At 46.8% G+C, this 14,608-nt stretch overlaps 1 protein-coding gene across 1 annotated transcript in view; it reads left to right on the forward strand.

Moving 5' to 3' along the window:
• The window catches only part of RGS6 (regulator of G protein signaling 6), a 203,554-nt gene extending 198,771 nt beyond the window's left edge, over positions 1-4,783 (forward strand). The window contains exon 17 of the mRNA XM_010219084.2: positions 4,708-4,783. Within this exon, the coding sequence (XP_010217386.2) occupies positions 4,708-4,758 (51 nt within the window). The 3' untranslated portion in view covers positions 4,759-4,783. The remainder of the gene's footprint in view (positions 1-4,707) is intronic.
• The last annotated feature ends 9,825 nt before the right edge of the window (positions 4,784-14,608 follow it).

Here is a 14,608-nt window from a genome sequence, read left to right on the forward strand (position 1 = left end):
AGAGCACACAAAATACGAAGCTGGCGGCTGGCAGGCTTGGAGGGTTCAGCACAAGAGCGCTTGGGTGCTGGTTTGGGGACACGGGAGCTGCAGTGGCAGCAGGTTCCCGCGTGCTTCCTGCCCCGTCCCGGCAGCCGCAAGCTCCGCGTGGGAGAGCTCCTGCGGGCGCGCAGGTAAGTCGCTGCTATGTGCATGGTGAGTGCTGCCTGGTGCACGCGGGCACGAGTGTCGGCTGCATGCGAGGTGAACGGGCAGAACACGTTAACGGTGTGTGAAACCACAGGTATGGGACATAGCAAAATTTTCTGTTTAAAAAAAATGGTTCACCACCTTTTCCTTGTCTCCTGCCTGTGCGAAGGGCTGGCTGTGCTAGCTGAGCAGCTAGCAAAGAGCAAGGTGGGAGTCCTCATGGTTCACTCAGGACATCAGGCAGGAAAGCTGCCTCCTTGATGTGGGGGGCATAATTTTCTTCTCATTTGCCTCCTTACTTATGTTTGATTTCTGCTTCCTTAAATTAATTGTTAATTCTATTTTGCATTTTAATTCAGTAGCCACTCAGCAAAGGCTCAGGTGCCCGAGATGCTAAGCAACTCCTATGACCCCCGGGTTAGTCTGCGCTTCGACAGGCCACAGTGAGGCTGTTGACAGTCAGCAAAGGGCAAGAGCTGGTCCCCTGCCCTGCAGTTAGCCAAGCAGTAGGATGGGGAATTGCAGAACACTTACTAAGAATCCCTTGAAATTTTCTTGGGTTATTCCAAATTCAGACTTTCCGCTACCTCTAAAACTGGGTCTATTGTGATGGGTTAGCGGGTTCATTCAGCTGCAGGCAGGACTGGAAGTTACCTCTACCTAAATGCAATGAATCTGTATGTGATCTTGCCTGAAAGTTGTATTGCGGCTCATCTGTTTCCAGGGAGCAACGGAAAAATAAAATGTCCTGAATATTCAACAGGACGCACAACATATGCCCTACTGCTTGCGCTGTGATGTTTGAGTGACAACAACAGTCTGAATTTTCAGTTGTCATAGCCCTAATTACCAGTGACAGATAATTTTGCAACTGGAAGATTAGATATAAGAAGTTTATACCTTATGTCCACTCTAACCTTGCCTTAAGTTATCAATTTACATGTATGACAGAGGATAAGAAGCTCTGCAGTGCACTGAACTTAAAATCATATGCTTTCCAAATCCCCTGCTGGCACAGCTTAGGTGAAATTTCTCCTGGAAAGAAAAGGCATGAATTGCTGACATTTTCCTTCAGTGGGAAAAGGGGAAGAAGAAATGTGGGGGAAGGGGCTGATTTCATGCTAGACAAAGACATCTGGAAGGAAAAAAAAAATCATGTATTTTGGTTGAAACTTTATTAAGAAATTACGAGCTTTTTGGGCCGAGCTTTCACGTTGCAATAATCGGAAACATTCCGTGCTCCGTCAAAGATGTCACCGAGGGAATGCCTGGGGTCAGGCCCAAAACACTCTGCACCGGGCTCTGCGTGTCTGCTCCTCGCAGCATCCGTCACTGCGCAAGGGATGCGGCCGCTCCGCGCCATGGACTTAAATCCTGTGAAGGGCAGGAGAAAGAAACGTATATACCCTGGACAAGCCTGGCACTGGTGTAAATCGGCAACGATGCCTTGAAAACAAGAGATGTGTCAGTTTGCCTCAGCAAGTGGATTCCATCCACTGTTTTCCCCTGTGACAGGATATTTTACTCCTCATTGTTCATTTTAATAACAGGATAGCAGTTTTCCTAATGAAGTGCTGTTTTCCCCATTCTGTTTTTCTTTTCCCTTTTTAAATGTTGATGTCTAAGATGAGAGAAGCTCAAACCAAACACCTGTGTCTTAACAACCTCCTGACTGCAGATGTTCGCATAATTCAAACCAGTATTCTCTGCACTGGGCTGAAACAAAGCCCCATACTTAAATATTCCTGTTGTTGAGGGTCATGCTGGTATCCAACCTGACCGTTGCACTCAGAGTCCTAATGCTCTTATTTTCAGCCAAAAAATTCACAATATTAATCTACGTGCATAATTCCAGGGGTCCTTTGACAATCTCTCTTATCAAAGAGGCAGCTATGACAGGCAATCAGGCCACATCTTTGGCTGTTTCTTACTGTCTTGTAGCAGAACTTGCATCCATCTGCTTGCACGTCCCTGAGCACAGTGTTGCTCAGCACCTCACGCTTTATCAAGCCATTTATCTTCCCAGCAACCTTGCTTACATATGAGGTGATTCCTCAGAGCTCGCATGCAGGAGGTTTGTTGCAGAGCCAGAAATTGGCTAAGGTTCCTAGGCTAATGCCTTTACCCTGAGATCAGGAGAGCTGCAGGTGGAGCCTTTGAGCATGGGGTTGCCACCAGAACCAGGGATGGGGAAGACACAAGATGTTCGCAGCGATTCCCTGCAGCAGAGCAACCCACCAACTCCCCTCGGATCTGCCTAAGGGCAGCCAGAAGCCCCCTTTGCAGATCCCCCTTGCCCAAGAGCCGCTTGCCTGCCTTGGCTCTGCTGCCTCCTGCCCACTGCCCAGCGTGCCTCTGACTATCGTGTTTCCTCTCCCCGGTTTGAGCATGCCCATGTTAAAATCAGAACTCAATGTGGAGCAGAATTTACTCATCCCTCCGTGCTGGACCTGAGGCAGGGAGCTGGCGTTCCCCTAAGCCACCTGCCTGTGAGAAGATAACAAGAGAAAATGCCTGTCCCAGATTATTTAAAGGCTGCCTGAACAGTTATTGTACAAACCTATGGCTTATATTGAGGTTTTTTTTAAGGGCCTATCCAAATATAGAGTGAAACTAACATGCTCTTCTGCCAGCAATTAACACCCATGTGCACACATTCTCTATGCAATGATTTACTTTGTTTTTTCTTTAAATTAAATTGAAGAACTAATTATTCCTTAGCAGTTTCTCTCTAGTAACCCTCAGCGGCCGGGCAGAGGCAGGGCTAGAAGCGCTGCTGTGCTGCTCCTCAGGGCACCTTTTCACCTCCTGAGGTAGCATCAGGCCAACTTCACAGATGCACATTCAGAAATAAGAGTAATAGTAATCACGATTTTGATTTACAGTGGAAGAAGAAAAGTTTGATTTAAAGAGCAGTGGTGCTGAAGTATTTGCTGGGAGCTGCAATCCAGCCGAGACGGCCCTTCATGCGTTGTGGCTCTTGTTGGGAATTCTCCTCCCAGTCGATGAAGCCTGCAAGAACTTCAGTGCTTAGACAGTGACTCTCTCTTCCAAGGCAGTGCATTTTAAATGACAAATGTTTTTACCAGCAGTCTGCCAATATACAGAAAATGGTAAAATTAGGCTGAATTTGTGTGTGCAGACAACAAATTATCTGATAAAATCCACACATCCAAATAAAGAGATTAGGCTTTGGTGTAGAACTGTTAAAACATTGTGGTTTACCCCTCAACTGGAAGACTTCCTATTAGGAAGGAATTTTTGGCTGGAGAAGGTTGTTTAAGATCGGTTAGGTATTTCACTACTCTCTGATATTCCCTGGATGCTTATTTCAGCCAAGACTTTTTTGTTTTTTTTAAAGGGAAGAGCTATTTTTTTAAGAAGAAAGCTGCCCAGAGAAACTTAACAACCTTACACTGTTATCACTGTAATGGCAAAGATATTGCCCCGTCTGACTGTGTGTGAAGGGAGAAGACCTGCTCTAGCTCTTCTCTTGCACTTGAGTGAAAGCAGCGGCTGAAGCTAATGAAGGAGTTCAAACAAACAGACGACCTTCTCCCTGTACCTGGCCCTGGGTCCTGTGCTCCCCAGAGCCAGTGGGGAAGTTCTCATGAATGCCAGCAATGCAAGCAAGCCTTCCATGGCCGTGTGCCTCTGGGGTTGTGGAGGAGAGGAAGAGGAAGGCAGGAAGCCAGAGCACAGCAGGCAGCCAGGAGCAAGGAAGCTGGTGACTGAGGAGTGCGTAAAGTGGCGTGGCAGCACAGCGGGGCAGACCAGGACATCTCTAAAATCATGTTCGGGTTCTGTCGGATATGCACAGATGGGTCAGTCTTTTCTTCGATAACTACCAGTAGGACAAGAGGAAATGGCCTCAGGTTGCACCAGGGGAGTTTAAGGTTAGATATTAGGAAAAAAATTCTTCACAGAAAGAGTGGTGAAACACTGGAACACAGGAAAGTGATGGAGTCCCTGTCCCCGGCAGTGTTCAAGAAACGTGTAGATGAGGCACTTAATGACATGTTTTAGCAGGCATGGTGGCGATGGGTTTATGGTTGGGCTCAATGATTTTAAAGGCCTTTTCCAACCATTATGAATCTGTGATACCAATTTAAAACTCAGACACCACGGGAAGGATGTAAGTAGTTTCGTTATATCCTCTGTTTGGTAGCCCTTCCTTGCCTGGAGCAGCCCTTTACAGACAAGCGGAGGCCCTGCTACCAGGAGGGCTTCGCTCAGTGCAAGCGGCAAGCAGTGGATCACATGTTGCTTTGACCCATCCCCGGGCGATAGCATCTGACCTTTTTCGAGCCATATCTCCCTGAACATCCTAGACGGAGCCTCCTTTGGCAAACCATGTGCCAGGACAAAAACAGAGGCATCGAGCAGGCCGGCGTCGTGCTTCTTGTCCTGTCCGCAGGGCCGGGGTGGGCAGTGGCGGGGAAAGGTGCCGGCACGGCACCGGGCCCAGCAGCCTGGCTCACGCTTTGGGCTCTTTCTTCTCTCTCTTTGTCCCTCCAGGGAAAGTCTCTGGCGAGCAAGCGGCTCACAGGCCTGATGCAGTCCTCGTGACGGCTCCAGCCGGCGGCGCCGTGGGAGAGCCGTGCGGGAGCTCCGCCGAGGACGCTGCGCCGCGGGGGCGCGAGTGAGCGCGAGGGCAGAGCGCCGCGCCAGGAGCGCCTCTCCTCATCGTTTACATCGATACTTTCTTACTTGTACAGCTTTGTAAGGACACTGAGCTCTGTGAAGGTACTTTTTTCCCTACGTGGGTTTGGAGGAGCACACTTCACTACGTACAGGAGGGCACGGAGGCAAGGGCTGGGTGTCATACTCTTTAAGGAAACAGACCCAACCGCAACTTAGCGAAAGAAGAGCTGAGAGAGATCAATATTATTCCTTCATCTCTTCTCTCCCTGGTGCAAACATGGCTGTAGCAAATGCCACTGCAATCCCATTTGCTCATTTTCTGTGGCCATCTGAATCCAATAAAATGCCTACTGGAAGCTGCTTCTCCCTTTCACAGAACAGCAAATTCATTTTCCCTGCAGATTCATTGACTTCTGCTTCATTCTTTTTTTTTCTTTCTTCTGTCTCCCTTCCTTTTAACATAATGTTAGAAAACGAAAGAAGGCACTATTTAAGTTCATTTGCTGTCCTTCCAACAGCATGTAGCATGTCCAAAGATAGCCAGATCCTCAGCTGAAGTCAGCAGAGCATGAGTGGTTTGCATCACCTGAGGATCTGTCTCGCGGAGTCAGACTCTGATCTTGGTGTAAATCTTCTGGCGTTGGTGGAATTATTTTGCATGTACATTTAGCACAAATGTGATCAGACTCTGCCTGATGCTCAGTAAGTAATGTTTTAGATGTATATTGCCAATATGCACACACACACACACAGTATTTAAAAGTGATATGTTTTATATTGTACTTGGTTTTCTATTTATTTAAAATTTTGCATATTTATTCAATGATGGATGTTCAGGTTTTACTCCAAGTAGACAGAACTGAAGCACTCAGAGGAAACTCTTAAGTCCCTCCAATCATAGATGGCCCAAATCTGCTTGTGTTTTATGGAGGAAGTGCTTACCCTGATCATGCTGTTTGATTACTCAGGGGCAGGTATAACTGAGAGCAAAATTCGTTCTACAGTGAGGAGCGAATTCACGGAGATGAGACTGGTGGAAGCAGATTGTGCACGGTCAGAGTTTTGAGTACCAGATAACCCTTTATGGACAGTATCACATCCTGCCAGACCTGGGATATAATTCTCAGATATCTGATTCAGTTGAAGAGCACCTTAAGTAAAAATGAAATCATGCTGTTTGAGGAAAAGAGCTTTCACTAAACCCTCATCTGACATTTACCTGTGAATACAACTGTAGGAGTGACCCAATAGTTTGTTTTAAAATGCTGGGGCTGTGGAGGTTCAGGATGAGGGAAGAACTCAAGTAACTTGTTTAATGATAAAAACCTTAATCTACTAGCTGCAGATACAGAAAACGGACTGTATTCACATATAATATATTGTCTATATATATAAAAAAATAAGATTCAGTTGACTTAGTGCCACAAAACCTCCTAATGGGTACCTATATATTTTGCAAGCAGTGTAGATATGAACCATCCATTATGATAGACACTTGCTAATCTCCTTCATTCATGCCAAGGCAAGCTGGCTTCTTGCTGTATACCTGCAAGTCTGCATTCCTACCTAGGCAAAATTACCTAGCTAAGTTGAGAGCTAGCTATCCACAATATTCACTTCTGAGGCTTATTTAATAATATTAATAATATTTAAGAACTTGGTATGAATAAAATCAGGCCAGCACAGTTTCTGATAGAAGAAGGATCTTCCCTCTTTATCTGTGAAGTTTCTCACTTTTGAGATATCATATTTTGCCCAGAAGACTCCCCTTACCTTGGTTTTGCCTAAGTGAGGAGGTCTATAGGACTCACTATACCCGCATGAATATACAGTAGAATTTGGAGACTTGTCTATTTCGGTATTTTTTCTTTATACTTTCTTAGTTCCCATAAAATACTATTCTGAGGTCTTCAGACCAAATTCTTCTTACGTGTACATGAAAAAAAAAGCAAGTTTCAAGTGCAGCACTATCACGGATTTGCACATAGATATGGATGGTTTGCTGCCTCTGAAAGGGACATTTGGTCACCTCCAAATTGTCACATAGCTGTCTCTGCTGGGCTTGTCTCTCTTCTCTGTTGCCCGCCCAACCGAAGGATCCCGTCTGGTGAGCGCGGTCCTTTGCAGAAAGGCCCAGTTATGCCTTCATGCACCTTCATCGTGAGCCCTCCTGTCACCCCTAGGAAACTGGAAAGGCCCCTCTTCTCCGAGCCTTATTTATGGTTTTCCTAGACATACCAGAGCCACCATTGCCAAGCATCTCTGGAAGCCTGTAAACCAATACCAGCTCACATCCAAGCTAGTCTTCCTGCCAGCACCGCAGTCCCTGGGCTCAGGCATTTCCCCCAGCTCCACGCGCTAGCATGGGAGGTCTGTCTCACTGACCCCTCAGATTGTCCTGCAGAGCATTCCCAGGCAGGATGCATGCAGAAAGCACTGACCTCAGCGGCGTGCAGCCCGGAGCAGAACAGGTAAGCTGTGTCCCCTGGGTCTCTGCTTGCAGAGGCTCCCAACCCTGGGCAGGCCCTCCCGCGTGCTGGGGAGGCTCGAGGAAGCGTGGGCTGGCAGTGCATGCTGGCAGGCACGCAGGGCAGGCGGAAACTGGGTCATGGTCTGAGCGGGGAGCTTCAGGGCCAGCGTTGGACTCGGAGAGGTGCAGATGCCCGGTGGGTGGGAGGCCCCGCGCCGCTTCCTTCTGCTTCCGCGGGGCTTTTCCCACAGGGAACGTGCTGGGTTTGAGCAGGCGAGGTGTGGGGGAAGTGGCGGGGTTGTGGATACAGAGAGCATGAATATGGGCATGCGTCAGGGGGCCTGGATGTTGAACAGCTTGCCATTTAAATGCACACGCGTGCAAGCTAATCTGCTCCGTAATGGCTAGCTGAGCGGACAGAGCCGCACACTCTCTGGAGATGAGAGAGCGAGCTCTGCTCCTAGCTTCCCCACCAAATTTCTCTAAAAATAAGCATCATGAGAGCAGACAAGGCCTCCTCCTAGGAACATATATGAACTGCTCCTCAGGACTGTCTTACTTAACATATGAGGATACTTACATGTAACTATTTCCATATGAACTGCATCCTTGAATTATTGCTTTTTAATGACATTGCTCATTCCAAGTGATGCTACTTTCGTACACTCACTAGTATCCCAGTGAGTGTTGCAGGCAGTAATTTGCTGCTTTATGAGAGTCCCATGTCTTCCAACTACCTCATCATCCTGAAGATGAGTTAGGAAATCAGCTTTCCACCTCAATTCATGTTCTAAATGGCATAGTTTCAAGGGAAGGCAGCCTGGAAAGCTTTTACAAACACCATGCTGCAAAAGCTATAGAGCTTCCTACATTTACAGGGCTCTGCCTGTGAAATATGGCTGTACACTGTTATCTGGATAATAGCGTATCCAAGGCTTTCCATGGCTATTGTGGTGAAGTAGCACCAGGACACGACACTCGAAACATTACACAGGTCAGTGCAGCCAGCATTAGGCTAAGGCAAATGGATTAATGTGCTCTCAGTATAACTCAGTGCTAAGATCCCACAGAGTACTGTAATAAAGTGGTACCAGGGCAGCCATAAAAAGTCACAGTAAGCTGACATAATAATACCAGGATAAATGTAGCAATAAGGTAACATAGGCCACTGCAGTAAAGTAGCATTTTGATAATGCAGCAATAAGACACAACAGGATGCTGCAGTAAATTAGTTTGGGGAATAAGGCAGTAATAACTACGTGCATGGACAAACTGTGGTACATTTGTGCCAGGTACTGCAGCAATAAAGATAACACAAGGTGTTCTAGTAATAAGTTACTACAGTAACAACAAGATAATGCACTGTTAAAGTTATATCAGGATGTTTCAATGCTGCAGTAAAATCCTACAAGATATTGAAGCCAGACAATGAACACAATATGCTCCACTTTACACCATGAAAAGGGTCAGTTTTCTGCACAGTAACCAAAAAATTTTGTAATGATCTCTGCAATACTAAGCTTATTGCTCTCTATTTTTGAGGAAACTGAGGCAAAAACGTTCCGCCATCCCATCCACTGCTTCCTTCTGAAAACAATAGATTAGCTCATTGACTATTCAGCCAAATTGTTACAGACTGTGGTGAAGTTCTTCAGTTAGTCCTTGCTCAGGTAAAACCCCAGTAATTTCAGTGGGACCTTTGCCTTGGGAAGGATTTGGCTTTATCGTCTTCTGGCATGGGTAATGCTTTTAGCCTACAGTTATTTATGTTTTGGGGTGGGGGAAGGGGAACCCAGCTACAGAAGCTCTGACTGTACTGGTCTGTTTCCTGAAATGCACAAATAAACTGAGCATCCTGGAAAAATCAAAGCATTAAGAACTGAATTTTTCTCTCTGTCATGCACACATACAGACATGAATAATCCCACTGGAATCCAAGCAAGTCCTGTGTGCACCCAAGGTCAAAGTTTGGTCTAAAATCTGTTCTTGTGCCTCCAAATGAGTGAAGAGGCAGTGTGTCCTCCCAAGTCTGATTTCTTTATCTTATCTCCTTTCCTGCTTCCCCCTGACTTTTTTCTTTTTTTTTTTTTTAATATCATCTTTGTATGAAATGTCATTAGAAAGAAATCAGTTTGCCTAAGACACCATATAGTATGGTGGGCAACGAGTAGCGGTGTCCATTTGCTGTCTTTGTGTCCTTCAGTAAAACTACAGACACTGTTACGTTCACAATTAATCAGACATAGGGGTTTAGTCAAAGCATCTCTGTCAACAGCAAGGCTTGTACGGAGTGTGTATGTTAGATAAGAGGATGGTGTCCTGGGAGAAGGATGTAAATAGGCACTACTGCAAACTCCTGAATAACAGAAGCAGATCACAGCTGGTTCTGGCTCCATGAACCAGTCCCATCAGATATTAATGTTCCGCCACATCTTTATGACTCTCAGCCTAGCAGCTTTGCTGTCACTTTTTGGGCTAGAGCTTCCTCTCTCAACTGCTGACTGAGGTCCATTCAGGTTTTGAGCAGTGCTCCCATATACCTTGGCTTGGCTCTGTCCTCAAACTCCTTGGCTTGCTCTTTTTGTGGTTTAATTATTAAGCGGGATTATTAAAGCAGAGCTCCCAGCAGGGTGAGATAGGTTAGGTTATCATGATTTTGCAGTTTAAGCTGTGAGCGGTTTTGCAGCTTCTCGCCAGTGTTTATAACCTGAGACGGAGAACAAGTCAAGCAGCTGCTCCACAGAACAGCGAGCTGTTGAACAAGGCACTATCTTCATGCCCATACATACTTTGAACTTACTGGTGAGGAGAAGTGCTTTGTAGTGAGAAAAGTAATCTCACAGCAGGAGAGAGTCAAACCTGATCAACTTTTTCATGTGATATAGATTTTGCTTTGCCAGCCCCTAACATCTGCAAAGCTCACAGCTAAGAGCCAGCAACCCTCTAATCCTGCTGCTAAGTGAAAACAAGCTTTTCAAAGGACAGTCTTTACATGACAAGCCTATTACTTGGATGCTTTTAACGTGAATTTGTGGCTATTGCTGTGAGTGCAGTTGCCCTTTTGCTTTTGTACTAGAAGATGGAAGATTTACCCCGCACAGAGTGGGGACATTGGTGGGCAGAATTTAAGGGAGCAATTTACAGACAATTTGAGTAAAATTAAGCTGTACACATAGGAGTCAAATGCCATTTGAGATGGCCAGAACATACCTAGGTCAGTCACACAAGGCTGACAGGGATGACGCTGGATTTACCAGTGCATTCCCATCTGGAGTCCTGGAAAGGTGTCCTGGAGCATCTCAAGTGGCATGGGACAACTTACAGTGGGCAGTCACCATGAATGTGGCTATCCTACACTAGAGATTTTAAATAGAGCTTTCATCTCTCATCCTTGGGTACTCAAACCACTTCATGCTCTCCATAAGCAGTGGGAGGCAGACCTGACCACCTCCTTTTATGCTGGATGAGGAAATCCTTGCCTGAACTGAGATTCCAGGAATGACCATGCCCTTTTGGAGCCCTGTGAAGATTTCTCACATGCAACTCCATTCAGCATATTCTTGCATGACATAGTTTCTAAGGTCTTGCACCACTGATATCTGATTTCTGTCATAATTCAGCATGAGTCTGATGCCACACAGATTAAAATAATAATAATAAAAAAGACAGATTAAAAACAGCATTTCCCTTGAAAGTGGCCGGGATTCCAAAACGCCTCCCCGTGCTGTTCTGAGGTCATTTGGGGCCATGCATGTAAAAATGTGTCACTGTGGGATTTTTTTCTAAAGGGGGAAAAATATATATATTTATCCGCTGCAAGGCCTCCCACCCCCACGGTGTGGTTGAAGGCAGCCAGGTCCATGCAGTAATTTCCAGGGTCGTTGGCCGTTCATGCAGCACCTGTGCATCCTTCCCAGCCCAATGATGGGGCCACAGGGACTTGTTCAGCACCGTCAGCATGAGGACCCCGAGCCTGGGGTGCCCTCTCCAGTCTGGGGCATCAGCCAAGGGCAGGCATATAGTGCGGACCTGCGGTGGCTACTGCACTCGGATCGAGAGCAGGAGGAGGTTGGAGCCCAGAGGTAGGTAGCGTCCATGAAGCACTGTCCTCCAGTGTCCGCCAGTAAAACTGCCAGGCTGGCGGGGTGGGAGTGGGGAAGACCTTGCATGAACTCGTGTTGCCGTGTGGGAACGTGTCGCTGCCCCAGAGTGTTTCTGGCCCCGAGCAGGCGCGGAGCCCTGCGTCCCGGCAGGGCGGGCTGCCAGCTGGCCGCGCCGGGCGCAGCTGCGGGAGCGCCCGGGCCTGCTGGCCCGCGGGGCGCGTTAACCCTTCCCGAGGCGCTCTGCACCCGAAAGCATCATTAGATGTTGGGGTGAGGGAGAGCGGGGTTGAATCCACCTGGTTCCCCTCATGTCCGTGCTACCCTTGGCTCTTGAATCACCGCTTTTGCCCTTCCTCTCGTCTCTGTGTGCTGGCTGTCTCTGTAAGACTCATAACCTTTGCCACTCTTGAAACAAGGGACAAGCAAAAGCCCTCATCAGTGAGACCTCCCGCTTAGCTCGCACATGAGCCCACTTTTAATATCTTGGGAATCAAAGTGAACTGAGCCACCATGTGAGCTCTTTATCCTGCAGAACCAGCTCAATTGCTTAGTTTATTTGCCTTCAAGCCATCCTGCAGCTTTCCTCATCAGATGCCACCCTGCATGCAGCACTCTTGGCCCACACTGCCTCCACTCCTGGGAGCCTCAGCTGCCTGTTCCCCTCCTCACCCTCCATTCCTGCTTCGTGTACCCTTCTCAGCTCTGTGTAGCTCCTAAAGAGAAGCTGAGATTTCTTGGGGGAAGACTCCTCACCAAAAGAGTTGCTCCTCAGACGCTGCCACGTGAAGGCTACTGAGGTCTTCAGCTTCTCTGCAATTAATTAAACATCACAGGAGGAGGTGGTGCAGATGGGGCTTTGGACTCGCCTCTCTCATTCTAAATGTCAAAACCATGGCACAGTTCAGCCTGCCAGCAGCACTGGCATGTCCTGAGTGCAGGCAATGAGAGCATCTTAGCAAAAAACATGTGTAGCCTTTGCCTGCACAGTCTGCCAGGCTGTCAATGTTGGGACAGCTGACATGGATGATTTCCTATATGGGTGTTTGTCTGTATATCTGCATATTTGTTTACGCATACAGCAGCAGGGAAGGCATCCAGTCCTGCCCACAGCCTTCCAGGAGCAGCTGGGCTCTGATATCAGCTCTCAGACTCTCCATGCTGGAGCACAGCCTGGTTTGGGGCACGCTCTGCCTAGAGTGCATGGGCTTTGCTTCCTTGCTGTTCGTGTTATGCAGCTAATGAATGCAGGGCAGGGAATTTTGCATCACTGTGGCAGTGGCTTAAGAATGACCTTTTGACTCTTCTGCCATGACTCTGAGGTCATGGAAATGGGGTGTCGATCATGGAAATGGCTGTAGGTAGAAGGAGCTGAATTAACGTCTTTCTCATAGATTCCTGCCTGCATAAATGGCAGTCGCGGCATCGCCACAGCCCGCTCCTGTGTGCCTTACCCTTCCCTCCCCAGTGCGTTCTTCCAACTAGGAAAACAGTTCCTATTAAAGAAGCTGTGTTACTATATTAAGGTGCTCCTGCTCTCAACATTTATTTGTTTCCGGGGAATCTTGAGCAAATCGAGCTGCAGAGTACATGCAGAGCAACACAGTCTCCACGTCAGAAGAAAGGACAATCCCAAAGGAAAAGAGGAGGTGAGAGCAAGCGAGCTCTGTGTCTGCATTCATCCCTGACATGATGGATTTCTCCTTCCTGGAAGCAGCCTGGGCATGAATAAAACCAGTAAAGGCTGTTGTGTAAGAACTCCCTTCACTGCCAATGGTCCTGAAGATAACAAAAGACCTGGCAGTTCATCTTGCACAGCTCCTGGCAATCAGCAGGATTTTCCCTGCTGAATATTCACCAAGGCTGCTTTACCTACTGTGCCTCTGAAAATCTCCAGGGATAGAGCCTTAGTAGGTGCTCTCAGAACATATTTTTTCCATACTTGAAGTATTCCTAATGCAAGGAAACAACAACAAACAAACACAAAAAAAACACAAAACACAAACCCAAACCTCTGATACAAAACATGAAGAACCATCTTTAAGTTTAAACACAAAGAGCCATTGGTAGGTCACAGAGGAGTAAAAGTGTTCTGCACATCAGATTTTTTATTTTTTTCTCCCCAAATAGTCCTTTAATGCATTTTCATGCACAGTTTTGAGCTTATTGCACTTTTTCATGAACATCTCCTCCCAGCTTCTACCATGACACTCTCTAGAAATTTGTGGACCGTGATGTCTCTTTCCTATCTCTCTCCTCCCCAGCTTATGAAAGCTGCCTTTCACATGCCAGCTTCCCAAAAGCGCTATCAATTTTTCTGTTTTTTCTCTTTATTTAATGATCACTCAAGAAAAATATAATAATGTGAGGACAGAAGGACTGGGGTAGTCCATACGGTAGTCCACATGTACCCAGTCATTCACTGAGCGAGGTATCACCTTGGCATTGAGCGCTTCATGACAAGCTACATGCATGTGTTGTAGCGTAACACATTTGCCAAATCTGCTTATTGCACATCTTTGACCACCTTACCTACCTCCATCCCACATTGCCATCTGTTCTGGGGCTACCTCTCCCTGTCCGATCTCCTGAGTACCTATGGAGGGCTGCCAGGGACATGGTTCCTTCTTTTCTTGCCAAATTTGGAATTTAAGTTGCAAATTTACCCTAGCAAGAGTGCCAAGGGGAGACAGAGTCAATGCCAAGCCAGCTCCAGCTTTCCTATCATCGGGCACATTTTCAATTCTGTCACAGTAGCTGAAAGAGGAGCAGACTCCCATTAGAAAAAAGCCATGCCCAGCCCTGCAGGAGAAATCAGCAGTTGTGTCCATCCCAGCAATTACACAAGTTGAAGACTTTAAAATTATAATATCTGTAGGCTCAGAGAACTTACTCTTTTTCTGTGTGACTTGCACGACCTCCTCAACATCCCGTACATTTGTCCTTACGGCAAATTATGCCCCTGGCTCCAGTGAGCGAAGGGCTTTTTGAAAGCAGTCCCAATAAAATGTATTAAAACAATCTAGACCACTTCTGGAATTGTTTTTCCACAGGACTCACGATATATACACTTGCATGTTAGCAGAAGCTTTATACCAATTACGCTTACGAATATGCTTGGATAATATGTGCATATGTTCAAGCAGATATTCCCAAAGCCTGGTAGGGATTCATACACTACCGGTTCCCCCATAAAACAAGGAAA

The sequence above is a fragment of the Tinamus guttatus genome, unplaced genomic scaffold, assembly GCF_059628265.1.
Source record: "Tinamus guttatus ecotype Peru unplaced genomic scaffold, ASM5962826v1 Tinamus_guttatus_pri_ptg000089l, whole genome shotgun sequence".
In the NCBI taxonomy this organism is placed as follows: Eukaryota; Metazoa; Chordata; class Aves; order Tinamiformes; family Tinamidae; genus Tinamus; species Tinamus guttatus.